General features: G+C 47.9%; 1 protein-coding gene across 1 annotated transcript in view; it reads left to right on the top strand.

Annotated features, from left to right (window-relative positions):
• The first annotated feature begins 3778 nt into the window (after positions 1 to 3778).
• Positions 3779 to 20469, top strand: part of LOC129715960 (3 beta-hydroxysteroid dehydrogenase type 7-like) — a 32466-nt gene continuing 15775 nt past the window's right edge. The window contains exons 1-2 of the mRNA XM_055665846.1: positions 3779 to 3923; positions 15509 to 15857. Of these exons, the coding sequence (XP_055521821.1) occupies positions 15519 to 15857 (339 nt within the window). The 5' untranslated portion in view covers positions 3779 to 3923; positions 15509 to 15518. The remainder of the gene's footprint in view (positions 3924 to 15508; positions 15858 to 20469) is intronic.

Here is a 20469-nt window from a genome sequence, read left to right on the forward strand (position 1 = left end):
GTAGAGGTCAGTGCGACAGGCCATTAGTCAAGAGTCATGAGTGTTTTATTGTCATGCTAGACTAAGTGGGACCCGTTGGGTCCTCATTTCTCCTCATTGGCTCCAATTCAACACTTGCCAAAATTAACAACCCCACTCTTACTATTGACGACATCACTGTCTCCCCATCTCCTCAGGCCTGCAACCTTGGCATGATCTTTGACTCAACCCTCTCCCTTGAGCCTCACATCCGCCATGTTGTCAAAACATCATTTTTTCACCTCCGCAACATTGCCAAAATCAGACCCTCTCTCACACAAAGGCTGCTGAAAGACTCATCCATGCCTTCATCTCCTCCCGACTGGACTACTGTAACTCTCTTCTCTTTGGCATTAATTCCAGCAACATCAACCGACTCCAACTGGTCCAGAATGCAGCCGCCCGAGTCGTTACCTACACCAAATCCTGGCACCACATCACCCCAGTCCTCAAAGAACTTCACTGGCTTCCCATTTCCCACCGGATCATCTACAAAATCCTGGTCCTCACCTACAAAGCCCTCAACCACTTGCCCCCCCCCCCCCCCCCCCCCCCCTTATCTCACTGACCTCCTCTCCCCCTACCAACCCTCACGGTCCCACAGATCCACATCAGCCGGTCTCCTCTCCATCCACAAGTCCAACCTCTGCACTTTTGGAGACAGAGCCTTCTCCAGGGCAGCTCCCGGGCTCTGGAACTCCCTCCCACAGTTGATCCGAACTTCTGAGTCCCTCACCATCTTCCAGTCCCGCCTCAACACTCATCTCTTCACCTCTGCATACCCTTAGTCCCATTGTAGGTGATTTTAATGTTCACGTGTGTTGTCCTGAAAAGCCTATGGCAAAGGACTTTTTAAACCTCATTGATTCATTTAGTCTTGTCCAATCTGTGTCCGGACCCACACAAGAGCACGGTCACACACTCGATCTTGTCCTATCATACGGTTTGCCCGTTTCTAATCTAGAGATTTGTGATGCTGTGTTTTCCGACCATATGCCTGTATTATTTGAGGTTACTATTGCACCTAGTACAGTTGGACCTGAGCGGAAGTGGAAGACAAACTGCAGGTGTCTTTTCAAATGTTGAGGGAGAGTTGGTGTCACTATCAGAAAGTTGTGAAAGCTGCTAAGAGGAAACATTTTTCAGGTATTATCCTCTCTGACTGCCGCAGCCCTCGTGTTTTGTTTAACACCATTAACACAGTTCTTAATGCCCCGCAGGCTGTCTCTGTGGAGGCGTCCCCTGCTGTGTGTGAGAACTTCCTCCGCTTTTTTATTGATAAGATCGCTATGATTAGAGCTCTAATCCCGCCATCTGCTTATGACCCCTCGATCTCTGTTCCATGCACTGCTGTGTTTGATCAGTTTAAGTAGTTAATTCCTTTTTGAATGAGATTGTTGGTCGTTCAAAGCCCTCAGGTTCTCCGAATGATGCTGTTCCTCCTCGGCTGTTTAAAGAGGTATTGCCCACTGTAGGACCATCTGTTATTGCTGTAATTAATAGCAGTTTGTCCTCGGGTGTTGTTCCTGCGCTTTTTAAACATGCAGTAGTACAACCCCTGATTAAGAAACCTGCTCTTGACCCTGCAGTTCTTGGGAATTTCAGGCATATCTCCAAACTGCCTTTTCTATCGAAAGTCCTAGAGAGGATCGTGCACAGGCAATTGATGGTCTTTTTGGAAGAACATGACATTTTGGAAGTTTTCCAATCCGGTTTTTAGTCCCGGCACAGCACAGAATCGGCCCTTTTGAGGGTTTTTAATGATATTTTTTTAGCTACTGACCATGGTGACTGTGTTGTCCTCGTGCTTTTAGATTTGTCAGCTGCCTTTGACACAGTGGATCATGAAATTTTGATCTCCCGTTTGGAGCAGTGGGTGGGTATCAGGGGCATAGCCCTGGAGTGGTTCAGGTCGTACTTGGCTGATCGAACTTTCTGTGTCAGCCTTGGGGACTCTGTATCCTCCTCTGCTCCTCTCTCGTGTGGGGTACCACAGGGCTCAGTTCTTGGCCCTCTCCTCTTTTCACTCTATTTGCTCCCGCTTGGTTCCATCCTTAGGAAACACGGGATTTCATTCCACTTTTATGCTGATGACAGTCAGCTTTACGTGCCTCTGGGAAAGGGGGGTGTACACTCTGTCAGGCTCTTGCTTGAGTGTCTTAGTGACATAAAGGCCTGGATGTCACTGAACTTTTTAAAATTTAATGGTGACAAGACGGAGGTAATGATCTTTGGTGGCATCTCTGGGGCCCCCCCTGTTGATCTAGGCTCTTTGTCTGCATATCTCAAACCTAACATCACGAACCTGGGGATTAAAGTGGACCCTGAGCTTAGATTTGACTGTCAGGTAAGGGCTGTTGTTAAATCTGTTTTTTTCCATCTGAGGCAGCTGGCCAAAATAAAGCCAATTCTGTCGAGGCAGCACTTTGAGACGGTAATCCACGCCTTTGTTACCACCCGGCTGGATTACTGCAATGCACTGTATCTGGGGGTTAGTATACGGTCCTCCATCGCCCGTCTCCAGATGGTACAGAATGCAGCTGTTCGTCTCTTGACTGGCACACGAAAACATGATCACGTTTCACACATTTTGGCCTCTCTCCACTGGCTGCCTGTTCAGTATAGGATTAATTTTAAAATTATTTTATTTGCTTTTAAATCCCTAAATGGTCTTGCCCCGTCCTACCTATCTGAGCTTCTTCACCCTTATGCACCCGCCCGCTCTCTCAGGTCAGATGATCAGCTGCTCCTGATTGGGCCAAAAACTAAGCGGAAGCTCAGAGGGGACCGTGCCTTTGCTGTGTCAGTTCCGAGATTGTGGAATTAATTGTCTCTGCACGTTAAACAGGCCCCTTCTCTAGCTGTTTTTAAATCACTCCTGAAGACATATCTGTTCTCCGTGGCCTTTGTAGACCAGTAAGGAGTCGACTTATTTATTTACTTTATTTGTTTGATTTTGCTGCATGTTCATACTCATGTTTTATGTCTTTTAATTTATTGTTGAATTTTCGTATGTAATTTATGCGCATCGTGTTAGCTGTATGTTCTGTTGTTCTGCCTGTTTTATGATGTCTTGCTTATTTTTTTTTTCTGTACAGCACTTTGGTCAACTTTGGTTGTTTTTTAAGGTGCTTAACAAATAAAGTTGTTATTATTATTATTATTATTATTATTATTATTATTATGTCCCCCTCCCCTTTGCATCTCTGTCTTACTGCTCTATTTTGTTTTGGTCTCACCATGTAAAGCGACTTTGAGTCCTCGAAAAGCGCTATACAAATAAAATGTATTATTATTATTATTATTATTATTATTCTCACATGGGAGGCCTGGTCCCCTAATGCAATATTCCACCACTCACCCATAGCCCTGAACTGCGCAGGCGCGGCTGACGGGTCCCCGTTGAGATGCTCCTGATCCCACCTCCTCCCCTCACCCCCCCACTCCGCCCATTGCCATTCCCTGCCATGCATTCCTCCATCCCCCCTCAACCCGCCTTCCCCCGCCCCCCCCCCCCCCATACACTCTGAGCGGCTCTCCAGTGGGGCCGCCATTCCCGCCCATTGGGTTCCCATTGTGACATAGAACGTGCTGGCAGTGCTGCGCAGGCACAGCTGACGAGCACGGCAAGTGGAAAAGGTATTTATTAAAGCTTAAAATGTGAATAACTCATAATATAACAACAATTTAAATGTTAAAGATGAGATTTATTCAGTTCAGTTCTTTCTTGTTGTGTCTCTTGTTGCATTCTGCAGCTGGGGGAGGGGGACGGCTACAGGCGGGGCCTGTCGGTGGCCGGTGCGGAGAGGGACGAGCGCTGCCGTGGTAACCACTGCCGCTCCCCACCAGCTTCAGACAGGAACCGGTGGGGAGCATCCTGCAGCTGGGGACGGGGATGGCTTCAGGTGAGGCCTGACGGAGGCTGGTAGTGGGGGGAGTGCTGCCATGGCCTTCCCCTGCCACAGCCTACCGCTGGCGTGGCAGGGTTGTGTGGGGTGGGAAGGTTATGGGGGGGGGGGGTGGGGGTGGGTGTGGGTGGGCGGAATTGATGTGGGAGAGGGGAGTGTGGGTGGAGGGGTGTGTGGGGGAGCGGGGTTTGGAGTGGGAGGGGATGGGTGTGTGGGCAGCAGGCATGTAGAGGGGAGGGGGTGAGTGGGGGGGGGGGAGGTTGTGGGGGGCTCGCTCCCCACATTCTGCTCACTCCGCTCCTTCAGCTTTATTCTCCTCGTTGCCGGTGATCAGCGAGTGCAAGAAGGGGCCTTTTTTTTTACGATATTTGAACCTTCATAACTTTTGTAATATTCCATCGATCGGAACAAAACTTTGTGCACTTGAAGCACAGGCGATGCCGGGTAAGGTGACGAAAAATCATAGCGCTATTGTGAACCATTTTTACCCAAATTTTAAAACAATGCAAACCGGAAGCGGACATGATGAGAGTTTTAGTTAAGTACTAGATTAACTGGGACCCGTTGGGTCCCATGTTCACACAGGAGGGCTGGTCCCCCGACGCAATATTCCACCTCTCCATCAATTCCATTATTGGTGGCCAGTGGGGGGGCTTTCTGGAGTGCTGGTATGGGTTATGGGGTGGCAGCTCAGTCTCTCAAGCCTGATCTGCTGGCAGCTCACTCACAGCTGGTGGGCTGGCAGTTGACTCATGACTATTCCTTGAAATTCCTTTTCAAGCAGGGTGCAAGGCCACCGAATTCAAGTGCATTTTTCCTACCACTTCAAGCAGGGTGCAAGACCACCAAATTCAAGTGCAGTTTCCAACCACTTCAAGAAGGGTGTAAGGCCACCAAATTCAAGTGCAGTTTCCAACCACTTCAAGCTGGACCCAAGGCCACCAAATTCAAATGCATGCAGGGTGGGCATTCAAAGTCTCTTACCAGCTTGATCTGCAAGCATGCGTCATTCCTTCAAAGCAGCGGTGATGGGTCACAGATACCCTATATTGACCTAAAATAGCAGATAGACTTAAAGAAGCACAGACCAAACGAGAACTTACCAGACCCTATGAGGGTGGGAGCGGAGGGCATGTATTCCCTCAACGTTCCTCCTCAAAAGCAAGATACAGATCAAACTTCAAACTGGTAAGTTCTCGTTTAATCTTACTATTTTACTTCGGAGTCACGTGAGGGACTCCATGAAAGATTTCAAAGCTCTGTGACCTCATGCCGTGGAAACGAGTCCATGCTTCACAACTGCCTTGGTAGTTAGAGAGAAATTGTTAATTATATTCAAAGCATTCATACCAATTATTTAATGGAAATGATAAATAATATCGAATTAATTCAAATCATAACCCTGTATTCTTCAGGGATAAATTATCATACAGAACTTAAAATTGTTCCCCGAAAAAAAACGTTCCCATACTGCTAACTGGTTTGTTAACATTTCTGAAACGTATTCTCCAACAACCATCCTGCAATCCTGAGGATTTGGTCCATGGATACATCAAGGCGTTTTGCTGCAGATGTAGCTGCAGCCCTGGTGGGGTGAGAATTAAATATGTTATTGTCCACTCCCGCCTATCATATCCCATATTTCAGCCACCGCGAAATGGTCTGAGTTACACTCTATGGTACAGTATCTTATAGCTGATTAAACGCCAATTCCTTGCCTCTGATAGCCTTATTTCCTTACTGTATAACAAAACCGTACTTTACTATACAGAGGCATTGTCCTCCGGGTAGGCCATCAATTCTATGACCTGCCCCGCTAATCCTGGCCTATTTTGTTTAATAATACGGTCCTGGATCACAAACCTCAATCTTCGTGCCGCAATAGTGAAGCCATCCAGTCTTACTTTTAGCAATAACTGGAGCTTATGCACTGTGACTAGCGCTATCAGCATTACCATTTCTAGTTAGTTATCCAGATTTAATGCTGTAGCCGGCGACCAATTCCTTAGCAAGATCAAAGCCACACTTACATTCCAAATATAGTTATCTTACTGTTTCTTGCCATTAATAACTTGACAATGCACTTTCGGCATTATTCACAGTGCTGAAACACAGTCCTCCATATTGCAGGCTGGTAAGCAACTGTAGCACCCCCGGAACATCCTTATTTCTGTGGTCCAGAAAGTTATCATGGCAGTAATTAGTCCATTTTAATATGACCTAAATACTGTTATAGAGTAGACCTTCTTCGTGCTGCTGTGATCATGTCCACAGTTCTTTTGATAGCCCCATGTCCCATAGCGGTGTTTTAGAGTCTACAACCTACTAAATCAATATTTTCTATGACATGGATAGCTATCCTCAGTTACTGGATGCACCAGCAACTTAGGACTACATCTACCGTTATCCATAGTTCCAGCACCATGTCCTGTACCCCGGAAAACCATAGTTGGGTAAGCCAATCAGGTACTAAGACATCCCCAATGCCGATTCCTGTTGAATGTCCCTTCGTACCCCAAATTTATAAATAGACAAGGAGGTAATACATAAATGAAAAACCCCTCCCCTAGTGCAGTGAAACAGCATCTGTAGCTTCTGCCTCAGGATCTGGTATCAATGATACATACCTCGGTAACTGGTGATTTAACCCCGGATGCAATTCTAATATCCGGCCTTACCTACTTTACTGATTTTAGCAAATACCATCTATCCAACATCCATTTAGTACTTCCAATAATTTTTCGTGGCCTGGTGTCTGCCACTGATTTAGTATCCCTGGTAGATACGTAGCCCATAACCAAATATTCCTTTGGACACACCATTCCCAAGTTTAATTTGCCAATTCATCACAAGCTGGTGATATCTTTCCACCCATATGACTTAAATATGCCATCACCGAGGTATTATCTATCTACCATCTACCATGCTGCAGTTTCATTCCTGAGCAATAAGATTTTTGCCCATGAAATGCACTTAACATTTCTAACCCTTAGTGTTATGTAGGTTAGCTTCTTATATATTCCATCTCCCCCATAGCTCGAGATGGTATCAGTTGTACCATAACCAATTGCACTGGCATCTGTTTGTAATAGCACAGCCGAGTTGACCTCTGTGGCTTTCCATATTAGTAAGTCATTAACATATTAAATGTGTTAATGGTGTCAATTTTGACTTAAGTGGATGGACAATGCATCCCAGCTGCACAAACAATTGATTAGTGGCAACCACTGCCTAACATGCCGATTCCTAAGTTATTCCCACAATAAGGATATCATCCAACTATACCATAATTCTATGATTTTGGTGTTGCAGCAGTCCCAACACTGGTTTAAAATTTTTCCCCCAGTTTGAAATTGAATAGCAAGGATCTTAAATTAATACTTCCCATAGACTAGCCTGCTGCACACTAAATCTTTGCACTGCTAAACATATCCATTTTTAAAATGAATATATTGCACAACATTGTGAAGTATTGATAATCCATAATAATACGGCATCCCCCATCTTTCTTATTTCTAATAAAGATGTTTGAGACAAATCCTGTTGTTCAGGTTTAGTTTATTTCATACCAGCATGTATATCTATCCGGTTATGTACTGGAGGGTTTTGTTCGTGTAGAACTCTATCAGATATCCCTTAAAACTGCTAAGGATATATCTGTCCATGGATATATTACACCAAGCATCAACATGAAGTTGCAATATCCCCCCAACTTCCGTGCTCCCTATTAATACTGGAGCCCCAAATTCACCTACCTCCATGGTTATTGGTGGTAACCAAGTTATTTTCCTTGGTTTCATATGCGGTTGTGGAGAGCCTAAAGGTTAATGTTAGTTTGCATCTCCACAGTGGTCGTCCCGGCCAAACCCTAAACAGGACGCTGCTGCTGGGTACCTCTGCCCAATTCTTTGTAGTATAATTACAAAAACACACTACCTCTCTTAGGATGCACATAAGGTTAATGTCTTCCCCAGAAATCCTTTGGATGCTTTAATCAGCCCCAAAGTCAAGCCACCACGCCAATTCTTTACCTGTTTAGACAGGTCTCCCCCCCCCCCCCCAAATAACGGGGTCTATAGCCCTTTGCTCACATAGTATAGCGAAGTAGGGTCTAGAGCTGGCTGAATGGCCCTTCAACTACACATTTCAAAAAATAGTGCTAATGGCATCCTTAAGGTCACTAATTTTGTACACCTTTTTTAAAAAACATGCGGGCCAAAGCTGTATGCCCGCCATGAGACCTTTCAGAGTATTACGGCCTTCCCAACACGTCTGCAAATGCACCTGTAACAATGGCTACATTGAGAGCACCACAATATTCCCGGGGTATAGAACCCTTGCCAACACTTCAGCAAACTATTAGCTTGAAGTTAATGGGTGGACTCACAGTCCTTCAATACTCACAGCCATCCTCTCGAAATCATTCTCCGTGAGTTCTGCTGGCAGTACTGCTCATCATGTTCGGCAGGTTGTTTTCCCCCCCCTTCAATAGGGGACAGTGGCTCCATCACCTGCTCAGGCTTTACCCCGTCAGACCTTCCATACCCTCCTCAGAGGCGTCCGACATTTCATGCAGCCCATATGGGAAACTGCTGTGGGACTTATATTATTTGCCCACTGTGGCTATCCTCCAATCCCGGAGCCTGCCACTATGGAGAATTTTACTCCAGCAAACCGCTCCAGCCGACTTACATGCTCTCGGGCACTAGTCGTCGCGGGTGCTTAATATATGGGACCGCTCCTGCCGACCTTGGTGCTCTCGGGCACTAGTCGCACGCGGTATATCCCACAGCCCGTCCCCATGCCTACGGGCACTGGACCGTTCCCCATGGTCCTGGTACTCACGGGCACCTCTACCCATTTAGGGTGAAGTTTGGCACTCGCTCCCATCTGGGAGATGCTGGTGCCGACATTTATTGCTGCCTGCTGCTGGTCATTAAACAACAGCAAACTCTGTGTTGGCAGCCCTTCAGCTCTATACTGACATCAGTAGCTGGTTGCCTGCTGTTCAGCAACACACAGTAACGACCTGTGGCTGTGCCCTGACGTCCTTAGCTGGCTCCCTGCTGTTCAGCAACACACCAGTCTCTTCAGAATACAGCAAGCACGTCTGGAAAAAAGCACCAAAAAGGTAAGGGAAATTTGTTCTTACCTGTACTGGTTTTCAGCCTGCCGTTTTCGGAGGAACGTCCTTCCTCCCGCAGCCCCACGGACCCCGTAGCGCAGGTCCATGGGCTGCTGTCCCCGATGTCGGCTCTCTCTCTCTCCCGGGTGGTGCAGCTGCTTCAATCAGCTGCGGAGCCCCTAACGACTGCATCTAAAAAATAGACCCGACTTGGTCTAGAAACTCCCCGGGCCGTGTAGCTTTGTTTCCCGCCCGGCAACAGTCAATCTTGCCGGTGCGGGGAGCGACGTCGGGCACAGCTGTTCTGTGCTAAAAATAGCCGTTTGGGAATCCCCTCCAGAGGATTCGCGCTAACTGCTGCTGCTGGTTCTGGCTGCAATATTTCTGCAGTCTCCTCTCCAGCTCCTGCAGCTTCTTGTATTTCCTACCTGCAAGGTAAGTGGAAAATTTTTTGCAGTCTCTTACCTGCTTCTTTGCATTTCTCTCTAGGGAGACGTCCTCTCCATTTCTCTCTCGTAGGGGCTTCTTTCAGGACGTCCGAAGTCTCCTTCATACCACTCTGACTCGTTGAATTCAGTGCGTGTATGCGAGTCGTGACACGCAGAGACTGAGCCACACCCACACTACCGGGTTTTATAACCCCTCCCCCTCCCACCGGAAAAGGTGTGGCTTTTATGGCGTGATTGCCAGGAGAGTGATTCTCAACATTTTTTAAACACTAATAACAATTTTGTTTTTCATTGATGGGACGAATTCTCTGCACCTGCTCAGCGGAGGGGGACTGAGTAAGATGGCCAAAAATCACAGCGGTAAGTGGTAGCGTTTTTTCTAAAATCATAATACAGTGGACACAGGAACTAAGTGCATTTGCAGTAGTGCCTTTTAACTTCAAGCCGAAGCACCCAAGCCACCATTTGCAGTATGTTGTGCCTTTCAACTTCAAGCCAAAGCACCCAACCCACCATTTTCAGTAAGTAGTGCCTGTCAACTTCATGCCACCATTTGCAGTAAGTAGTGCCTTTCAACCTCAAGCCAAAGCACCCAACCCATCATTTTCAGTAAGAGTGCCTGTCAACTTCATGCCGCCATTTGCAGTAAGTAGTGCCTTTCAACTTCAAGCCAAAGCACCCAAGCCACCATTTACAGTAAGTAGTGCCTTTCAACTGCATGCCACCATTTGCAGTAAGTAGTGCCTTTCTACTTCAAGCCAAAGCACCCAAGCCACCATTTGCACTAAGTAGTGCCTTTCAACTTCATGCCAAAGCACCCAAGCCACCACAGTAAGTAGTGCCTTTCAACTTCACTCCACCATGTGCTGTAAGTAGTGCCTTTCAACTTCAAGCCAAAGCACCCAAGCCACCATTTGCAGTAACTAGTGCCTTTAAACTTCAAGCCAAAGCACCCAAGCTACCATTTACAGTTAGTAGTGCCTTTTAACTTCATGCCACTATTTGCAGTAAGTAGTGCCTTTCATCTTCAAGCAAATGCACCCACGCCACCATTTGCAGTAAGTAGTGCCTTTCAACTTCAAGCCAAAGCACCCAAGCCACCATTTGCAGTAAGTAGTGCCTTTCAACGTCAAGCCAAAGCACCCGCCACCATTTGCTGCAAGTAGTGCCTTTCAACTTCAAGCCAAATCACCCGAACCACCATTTGCAGTAAGTAGTGCCTTTCAACTTCAAGCCAAAGCACACGCCTCCATTTGCAGTAAATAGTGCCTTTCAACTTCAAGCCAAAGCTCCCAAGCCACCATTTGCAGTAAGTAGTGCCTTTCAACTTCAAGCCAAAGCACCCGCCTCCATTTGCAGTAAGTAGTGCCTTTCAACTTCAAGCCAAAGCTCCAAAGCCACCATTTACAGTTAGTAGTGCCTTTTAACCATGCCACTATTTGCAGTATGTAGTGCCTTTCAACTTCAAACCAAAGGACCCAAACAACCATTTGCAGGCAGTGCCTTTTTACTTCAAATACACCATATTTTCATTTTCAAACCACATTAAGGGGACTCACAGTTGTGTAGACATTTGTTCAGTGTTATTCAGAGCTCAGAGAGATGTGACCCTTGGCTTCATCCATCTTTCAGAGGCTGAGTGAGGCACACCACTTGCTGGATTTATAGTCCCTTCCCCTCCCTCCAGCAGGGGCAGCAGAGAGAATGGTGACTTTTTTTAAAACATTAATATATCTCTGATTTGTCATCAATGGGAAAAATCCTCCGCACCCGTAAGGCGGAGAGGGGCTCTGAGCGATGTGGACAAAAATGACGGCCGTAAGTGGCGGCGTTCTGTCGGAAATCGCAGCATAGTGGGCCAAAAGCGGTCAAGATCAGAGTTTTAGTAATATAGATAGATAGAAAATAGAATAGAATAGAATAGGATCAGATAGATAAATAGATAGATAGATAGACAATTAAATTCTTACTTGCTGCAGCACAACAGAATATGTAAATATAGTGCATAAACCATATAACCATATACCAATTACAGCACGGAAACAGGCCATCTCGGCCCTACAAGTCCGTGCCAACACAACTTTTTATCCCTTAGTCTCACCTGCCTGCACTCATACCATAACCCTCCATTCCCTTCTCATCCATATGCCTATCCTATTTATTTTTAAATGATACCAACGAACCTGCCTCCACCACTTCCACTGGAAGCTCATTCCACACCGCTACCACTCTCTGAGTAAAGAAGTTCCCCCTCATGTTACCCCTAAACTTCTGTCCCTTAATTCTGAAGTCATGTCCTCTTGTTTGAATCTTCCCTATTCTCAAAGGGAAAAGCTTGTCCACATCAACTCTGTCTATCCCTCTCATCATTTTAAAGACCTCTATCAAGTCCCCCCTTAACCTTCTGCGCTCCAGAGAATAAAGACCTAACTTATTCAACCTATCTCTGTAACTTAGTTCTTGAAACCCAGGCAACATTCTAGTAAATCTCTTCTGTACTCTCTCTATTTTGTTGACATCCTTCCTATAATTGGGCGACCAAACGAGAGGAAAAAAAATATGTTTATCTACACATACTCAAAAAAAGCACACAATCATAGTGCGATAATAATAATAGTCTGTTGTAGTTCCGAGCTTATTTCTTGTTGAGTTTAATAGCCTGATGGCTGTGGGGAAGAAGCTGTTCCTGAACCTGCACATTACAGTTTTCAGGCTACGGTATCTTCTTCCTGATGGCAGTGGTGAAATAAGTGTGTGGCCAGGATGGTGTGGGTCTCTAATGATGTTAGCTGCCTTTTTGATTCAGCGACTCCGATAGATCCCTTCGATAGTGGGGAGGTCACAGCCAGAGGTGGACTGGGCAGTGGTCACAACATTTTGCAGTCTTTTCCTGCTCCTGGACGCTCAAGTTGCAGAGCCAGGCCATGATGCAACCGGTCAATATGCTCTCTAGTGTACTGGAGTCAGGCCAGTTGGCTTTGTTGGTATGGTAACAATAGTGGAGACTTTGAAGCAGGTAGGGACAGTGCAGGTTTGCAATGACTGATTGAAAATGTCTGTGTAGAACGGTGCCATATGTTTGGTGCAGAGCTTGAGGGTAGAGGGGGAAACATTGTCCGGTTCTGGAGATTTCTGGCTTTTCTGTCTCTGGCTGAACAGCCTCTCCACCTCAATAGATAATAGACAATGGGTGCAGTAGTAGGCCTTTCGAGCCAGCACACCATTCGCTGTAATCATGGCTGATCATCCACAATCAGTAGATAAAAATTGCTGGAGAAACTCAGCGGGTGAGGCAGCATCTAGGGAGAAAAGGAGTAGGCGACGTTTCGGGTTGAGTCCCTTTTTCAGACTGATCTCAAGGGGATGGGGGGGGCGGAAAAAAGAAAGGAAGAGGTGGAGACAATAAGCTTTGTGGGAGAGCTGGGAAGGGGGAGGATGAAAGCAGCACCTGAAATTAAAGAAGTCAATGTTCATACCACCGGGGTGTATACTACCCAAGTGAAATATGCGGTGTTCTTCCTCAAATTTGCGCTGGTTCTCACTCTGGCAATGGAGGAGGCCCAGGACTGAAAGGTGAGATTTGGGATCTGTCAATCAGAAAAACTTTTCCACCCAGAGAGTTATGAATCTGTGGAATTCTCAGCCTCAAGGGGTGGTGGAGGCTCGGTTCTCTGGATATTTTCAAGGAAGAGCTAGATAGGGCTATTGAAGATAGCAGAGCCCAGAGATATGGGGAGAAGGCAGGAACGAGGTACTGATTGTGGATGATTAGCCATGATCACAGCGAACCACAGTGCTGGCTCGAGGAGCCGAATAGCCTACGCCTGCACCTAATGTCTATTGTATATTTGTCGAGGCTTGTGTTTGCTTCCCTGAACACATTCCAGTGCAGTCAAAACAGGACTGTAGGTTTTCAATGTCCAAGCTTGTCCACCTTTTAATTGTTCATACCACACACTGAGCAAATTTTAGTTTCTGCCTGTAGGTCGGAATAAGGTAAACTAAACAATGATCAGAGAGTCCCAGACCCGCCCAGGGAACAGTGCGATATGTGTTCCTAATTGCAGTATAACAACGAACGAGTGTTCCCTCCCCTCTGGCGGGGCAGGTAACGTGATGCTTGTAATTTGGAAGCTCTCGGCTGAGGTTAGCCTTGTGAAAATCCCCCAAAACAATGACCATGGAGTCCGGCAAGTCACTCTCTACTCCAGCGTTTCTCAAACCGGGTTCCCCGGAACACTAGGATTCCGCGAGAAAAAGTGATCAATAGGCTAATCATATGTAAATGCATTTTTGAGTCATTTTTGTGTTTAATTTCATAATCGTAATTCTATATAACACGTATGGCATATTTAACGACAGCATATTTAGCTACATCATATTTAGCGACCTTTAAACACCGCTTGTATGAAACGCACTTTAGTGGTCAGTGGACAGATAATTTAATCATTCAATCATGGCTGATCTATCACTCCCTCCTAACCCCATTCTCCTGCCTTCTGCCCATAACCTCTGACACTCGCACTAATCAAGATGTATGTCACAAGAGCAGAATTAGGCCATTCAGCCCATCCAGTCCAGCCTACTACCCACACACGAATGGATTGGATTAATGTTTATGCGATAGGACCAGAATTAGATCGTTCAGCCCATCCAGCCTAGTACCTACATGAATGGATTGATTCCAATTTAGAAGTTATCTCTTCTCTTCCTCTCTCTCCCTCTTCTCCCTTCCCCTCGTCTTTCCCCTCCCCTCCCCTCCCTTTCTCCCCCCCCTTCCCCCCTCCCCTCCACTTCCTCCCCCTTCACTTCCCCCTCCCTTCTCCTCTTCCCACCCCCTCCCCTCATCTCCCTCTCTTCCTTCCCCTCCCCTCCCCTCATCTCCCCCTCTCCTCCCTCCTCCCTTCCCCTCCCCCTCTCTCCCCCCCCTCTCCTCTCTTCCCCCTCCCCTCCCCTCTCTTCCCTTCCCTCCCCTCTCTTCCCTTCCCTCCCCTCTCTTCCCCCCCTCCCTCTCCCCTCTCTTCCCCCCCTACCTCCCCTCCCCCTCCCCCCCTCCCCCTCCCCCCCTCTTCCCCCCCCCCCCTTCCCCCCCCCCTCCCCTCCCCTCCCCCCTCCCTCCCTTCTCCCCTCCCCCTCATCTCCCCTCCCCTCCCTTCCCCTCCACTCCCCCTCCCCCCTCCCCTCTCTTCCCCTCCCCTCCCTTCTCTTCCCCTCCCTTTCCCCCTCCCCTCCCTTTTCTTCCCCTCCCTTCCCCTACTCTCCATTCCCCTCCCCCCCCCCCCCTCTCTTCCCCTCTCTTCCCCTCCCTTCCCTCCCCCCTCCCTTCTCCTCTCTTCCCCCCCTCCCCTCCCCTCTCCTCTCTTCCCCTCCCCACCCTCCCCTCCCCTCTCTCCCTCCTTCCCCTCCCTCCTCCCCCCCCTTCCCGTCCCTTCTAAAAAATATTGCAAGAATCAAGGGATTTCTGTCCAAAGAAGACACTGAAAAACTTGTTCATGCATATATTTTTAGTAGGTTAGATTATTGTATTGGCATCTTTACAGGTCTCAATAAAAAATCAATTAAACAACTGCAGCTATCCAAAATGCTGCTGCTAGAGTCTTGACCAACACCAAGAAAATGGACCACATTACACCTGTCCTTAAATCTTTGCACTGGCTCCCTGTGTGTAAGAGGATAGATTTTAAATTCTGTTGCTGACCTACAAGGCACTGAATGGTCTAGGTCCAAAATACATCTCTGACCTACTTGTTGTATATGAGCTTTTAACCCTTTTATGTGCTTTTTAAAATCGTTTTATTATTTCATTTACGTTGTTTTATTATTCATTCATTTGTCGTATTGCTTGTTTTGCAATTTTTAATTATTGACTATTTTAATTTTTTCTTTCCTGTAAAGCACCTTGAATTGCTGTTTGCATGAATGGTGCTATACAAATAAACTTGCCTTGCCTTCCCTTCCCCTCCCCTCTCTTCCCCTCCCCTCTCTTCCCCTCTCTCTCTCACTGGCAGCGCAGTTGAGATGACTGCAGGAGCGGATTCCGAATCGGGACGGGATGCCGGGAGAGCGGGACTTGTCTACCTGCTGACTGGCGGCAGCGGCTTCGTGGGGCGGCATCTGGCTCGGATGTTGGCGGAGAGAGAACCGGACCTGAAAGAACTCCGTGTCCTCGATATAACGCTGGACCCAGAGTTACACTCCCTCAACTCAGGTGAACCGGGGCTGGGGGAGAGAGACACAGACAGGCATAGAGGGCGAGGCACAGAGAGAGAGAGGGGAGCGAGAGAGTCACAGACAGAGAGATCGGGAGACAGTGAAAAACTAGAGAGAAAAATAGAGAGAGAGAGAGAGAGAGAGAGAGAGAGAGGAGAGAGAAAAAAGACGGAGAGAAAAGAAAACAGACAGAGAGAGAGTAAGAGAGGGAGACAGAGAGGGGGAGGAAGAGATACAGCGAGACAGAGAGAGAGACTCAGAGAGAGAAAGAGAGGACGAGGTAGACAGAGACGGAGAGAGAGAGAGAAAGATTGAAAATGCGCATGGATAGAGAAATTTCCACTTCACCTTGAACATATGCCCTCTGATCCTCGATTCCCCTACTCTGGGCAAGAGACTGTGCGTCTACCCGATCTATTCCTCTCATGATTTTGTACACCTCTATAAGATCTCCCCTCATCCTCCTGCGCTCCTTGGAATAGAGACCCAGCCTACTCAACCTCTCCCTGTAGCTCACACTCTCTAGTCCTGCCAACATCCTCGTAAATCTTTTCTGAACCCTTTCAAGCTTGACAATGTCTTTCCTATAACATGGTGCCCAGAACTGAACACAATATTCTAAATGTGGTCTCACCAACATGACCTCCCAACTTAAATCTTCTGCGGTTGCAGGGGATGATACCTGGGGGGGGGGGGGGGGGGGGGGTGGGGTTGGTTGGGTGGAAGGGATAAGTCGACCAGGGAGTTTTGGAGGGAGCGGTCTCTGCGGAAAGGGGTGGAGATGGGAAGGTGTGCGAATAGTGGGATCCCGTTGGAGGTGGCGAAAATGGTGGAGGATTATATACTGCCTGTTCTTGTTACGAATAGGGGGAGGGGGAGCAAGTGCTGAGCTGCAGGACTGTTGTTTCATGAAGAGCCTGTTTTCCGCACTGTATCACAACGTTTGTTCAGGGATTACTTTGAGTTCACTGAACTGTTACTGGAATTGTCCTGCCTTTCTCTGCATTATTTTGTCCCGAAATTCCTTCAACAGTCAGAGTACAGAAGTTGGGAGGTCACGTTGCAGTTCTGTCAAACATTGCCAATTTAGATTTTACAGCTGCATTGTGTTCAGTTCTGGGCGCTGTGTGACAGGGAAAATGTTGCCAAGCTGGAAGATTTACGGGAATCAGTTGCCAGGAATCATAAGTTCACAAGTTCTAGGAGAAGAAATAGCCTTCGGCCCATCAAGTCTATTCCGCCATTCAATCGTGGCTGATCTATCTCTCTGTCCCACTCTCTCTCTCAACCACATTCTCCTGCCTTCTACCCATAACTTCTAACACCCTTCGTGATCAAGACTCGAGGGTCCTGAGCTACAGGGAGAGGTTGGGGCAGGCTGGGACTTTATGCCTTGGAGCGCAGGAGGATGAGGATGTGATCTTATAGAGGTGTACAAGATCGCGAGGAGGAATAGATGGGGTGGATGCACAGAATCTCTTGCCTAGAGTAGGGGAATTGAGGACCAGAGGACATGGGTTTAAGGTGAAGAGGAGAAGATTTAGCAGGAATCTGAGGGGTAACTTCACACAGAGGTTGGTGGGTGTATGGAACGAGCTGCCGGAGGAGGTGGTTAAGGCAGGGACTAGTGTAGAGGCAGGGACTAGTGTAGAATGGGGCATGTTGGCCGGCATGGGCAGGTGGGACTGGCCAGGTGGGACTAGTGTAGATGGGGCATGTTGGCCAGTGTGGCCAGGTGGGACTAGTATAGATGGTGCATGTTGGCCAGTGTGGCCAGGTGGGACTAGTGTAGATGGGGCATGTTGGCCAGTGTGGCCAGGTGGGACTAGTGTAGATGGGGCATGTTGGCCGGCATGGGCAGGTGGGAATAGTGTAGATGGGGCATGTTGGCCGGCATGGGCAGGTGGGACCAGTGTAGATGGTGCATGTTGGCCAGTGTGGGCAGGTGGGACTAGTGTAGATGGGGCATGTTGGCCGGCATGGGCAGGTGGGACCAGTGTAGATGGTGCATGTTGGCCGGCATGGGCAGGTGGGACTAGTATAGATGGGGCATGTTGGCCGGCATGGGCAGGTGGGACTAGTGTAGATGGGGCATGTTGGCCAGTATAGGCAGGTCGAGCCATAGAACCTGTTTCCACACTGTGTATGACTTTTGCACTGATTATGATCTCGAGTCCTTGGATATTGGACCAGGCTAATCTCGCTGGAGTTTGGTGTTTTTTTGCCGGATTTACTGGTTCAGGGACAGCTTGTGGACAAGAGTCGACACAAGGTTCATGAAAGGGGGAGTGGGCAGAAATATCCCAGCGTGATTGGTTCCTAAAGGGAATAAACATGGCCCATTGTGGACGCAGCCCAGACCATCACACACACAAACCAACCTTCCTGCCATTGACTCCATCTTCACCTCGCGTTGCCATCTTCCCAGCACAGTAAGCTGTGTGTAATGAAAGTAAGCACGCAGGTACAGGAGGCAGTGAAGAAAGCGAATGGCATGTTGGCCTTCATAACAAGAGGAGTTGAGTATAGGAGCAAAGGGGGTCCTTCTGCAGTTGTACTGAGCCCTAGTGAGCCCATACCTGTAGTATTGTGTGCAGTTTTGGGTCCCCTAATTTGAGGATCCTTCACATTCTTTGCTAGTGAGGGAGTGCAGCTTAGGTTCACAATGTTAATTCCCGTGATGGCGGGACTGTCATATGCTGAGAGAATGGAGCATATGCTGGGCTTGTACACTCTGGAGTTTAGAAGGATGAGAGGGTATCTTATTGAAACATAAGATTATTAAGGGTTTGGACACGCTAGAGGCAGGAAACATGTTCCCGATGTTGGGGGGGAGTCCAGAACCAGAAGGCACAGTTTAAGAATAAGGGATGAGCCATTTAGAACGGAGATGAGGAAACGTTTTTTCCCACAGAGAGTTCTGAGTTTGCCTCAGAGGGCGGTGGTGGCCTGCTCTCTGGATGCTTTCAAGACCGAGCAAGTTAGGGCTCTTAAAGATAGCGGAGTCAGGGGATATGGGGAAAAGGCAGGGACGGGGTACTGATTGGGGATGATCAGCCATGATCACATTGAATTGGCGGTGCTGGTTCGAAGGGCCGAATGGCCTACTCCTGCACCTATTGTCAATTGTCTAATGTCTACCGCTGCGCCACCGTGACACCCTCTTCTCCCCTCTGCCATCGGACTAGAGGTACAGAAGTGTGAAACGCACACCTCAGGGACAGTTTCTCGAATCAAAACATCTATCTCTGCCTTAAAAATATCCACTGACTTGGCCTGCACCGCACCTGTCTGTAGCAATAAATCCCACAGATTCACCACCCTCTGGCTAAAGAAATTCCTCCTCATCTCCTTCCAGAAGGAACGTCCTTTAATTCTGAGGCTGTGCCCTCTGTTCCTAGACTCCCACTAGTGGAAACATCCTCTCCACATCCACTCTATCCAGGCCTTTCACTATTCGGTAAAGTTTCAATGAGGTTCCCCCCTCATCTTCTAAACTCCAGTGAGTTCAGGCCCAGTGCTGACAAACGTTAACCCACTCATTCCCGGCAACGTTTCCGCAGAAGGCTGTGAAGGCCAAGTCAGTGGATATTTTTAAGGCAGAGATAGAGATAGATAGATTCTTGATTAGTGCGAGTGTCAGGGGTTGTAGGAAGAAGGCTGGTGTTGAGAGGGAGAGATAGATCAGCCGTGATTGAATGGCAGAGCAGGCTCGATGGGCCGAATGGCATAATTCTGCTTCTAGAACCTCTGAACGCATTTCACATTATGGGAGGCGTAGGAGATGTCAAAGGCTAGTGGTCCTGGCTTTAAGGCGAGGGTGAAAGTTTAAAGGAGATTTGTGGGGCAGGGTGGTGGGGTCTGGAACGTTCCACCAGGTTTGGTGGTGGAGGCAGATACGATAGTGGCGTTTAAGAGGGTTTTAGATAGAACTGTGTGTGTGTGCGTCTGCATCTGTGTGTGTTATAGTATCTGTAACTCTCTGTCTCTCTCTCTCTCTTTGGCTCTGTTTAGCTCTTTATCTCTGCCTATCTCTCTCTCTCTTGAAATACGAGGAATGAAATTCCTCGTATGTTGCAAAACATACTTGGCTAATAAAGTATTATTGTATTAGTGCATTGTATTGTTTTCTCGCTATGTGTCTCCTGTTTCTGTCTCCCAGTCTCCCCGCCTCCACCCCCTCCTCTCCCCCTTCTCTCCCTCCACTCCCTCCCCCCCCCTCCCCCTCCCCTCCCTCCTCTCCCCTCTCCATCCTCCAGATCTCTCTCCCTCTCCTCCTCTTTTTTCCCCTCACTGTCTCTGTGTGTCTGTCTCTCTCTCTCTCTCTCTCTCTCTTCTGTCCCTCTCAATTCAATTCAATTTTTCCCCTCCCACATTCCTTCTGGTAAAATTCCATTCTCTCACCACCTCCAAAGTCCTTCCCCTCCTTCTCTGTTCCAAATGCCCCTCGTATTCTCTTACAAGTATACTCTGCATTCTTAGATCTGTCCCTCTGTCTTAACTTTCTTCCTCTCTTTCTCTATCCTCCCTTTCCCCCCTGGTCACCTTCCTTCTCTTTCTCGGTCCCTCTGTCTCCTCCCACCGTCTCTCCTCCCTTTCTCTTCCTCTCCTCTCTCTATCCCCTCTCTCCCTTCTCCCCCTTCTCTCCCTTCCCCCCCTCTCTCCTCTCTCTCTCCCTTCTCTCTCTCTCCTCTCCTCTCTCTCCACTCCCTTCTCTCCCTTCTCTCCATTCTCTCTCCTCATTCTCCCTCTAACATTT

This window comes from Leucoraja erinacea, unplaced genomic scaffold (assembly GCF_028641065.1).
Source record: "Leucoraja erinacea ecotype New England unplaced genomic scaffold, Leri_hhj_1 Leri_154S, whole genome shotgun sequence".
In the NCBI taxonomy this organism is placed as follows: Eukaryota; Metazoa; Chordata; class Chondrichthyes; order Rajiformes; family Rajidae; genus Leucoraja; species Leucoraja erinaceus.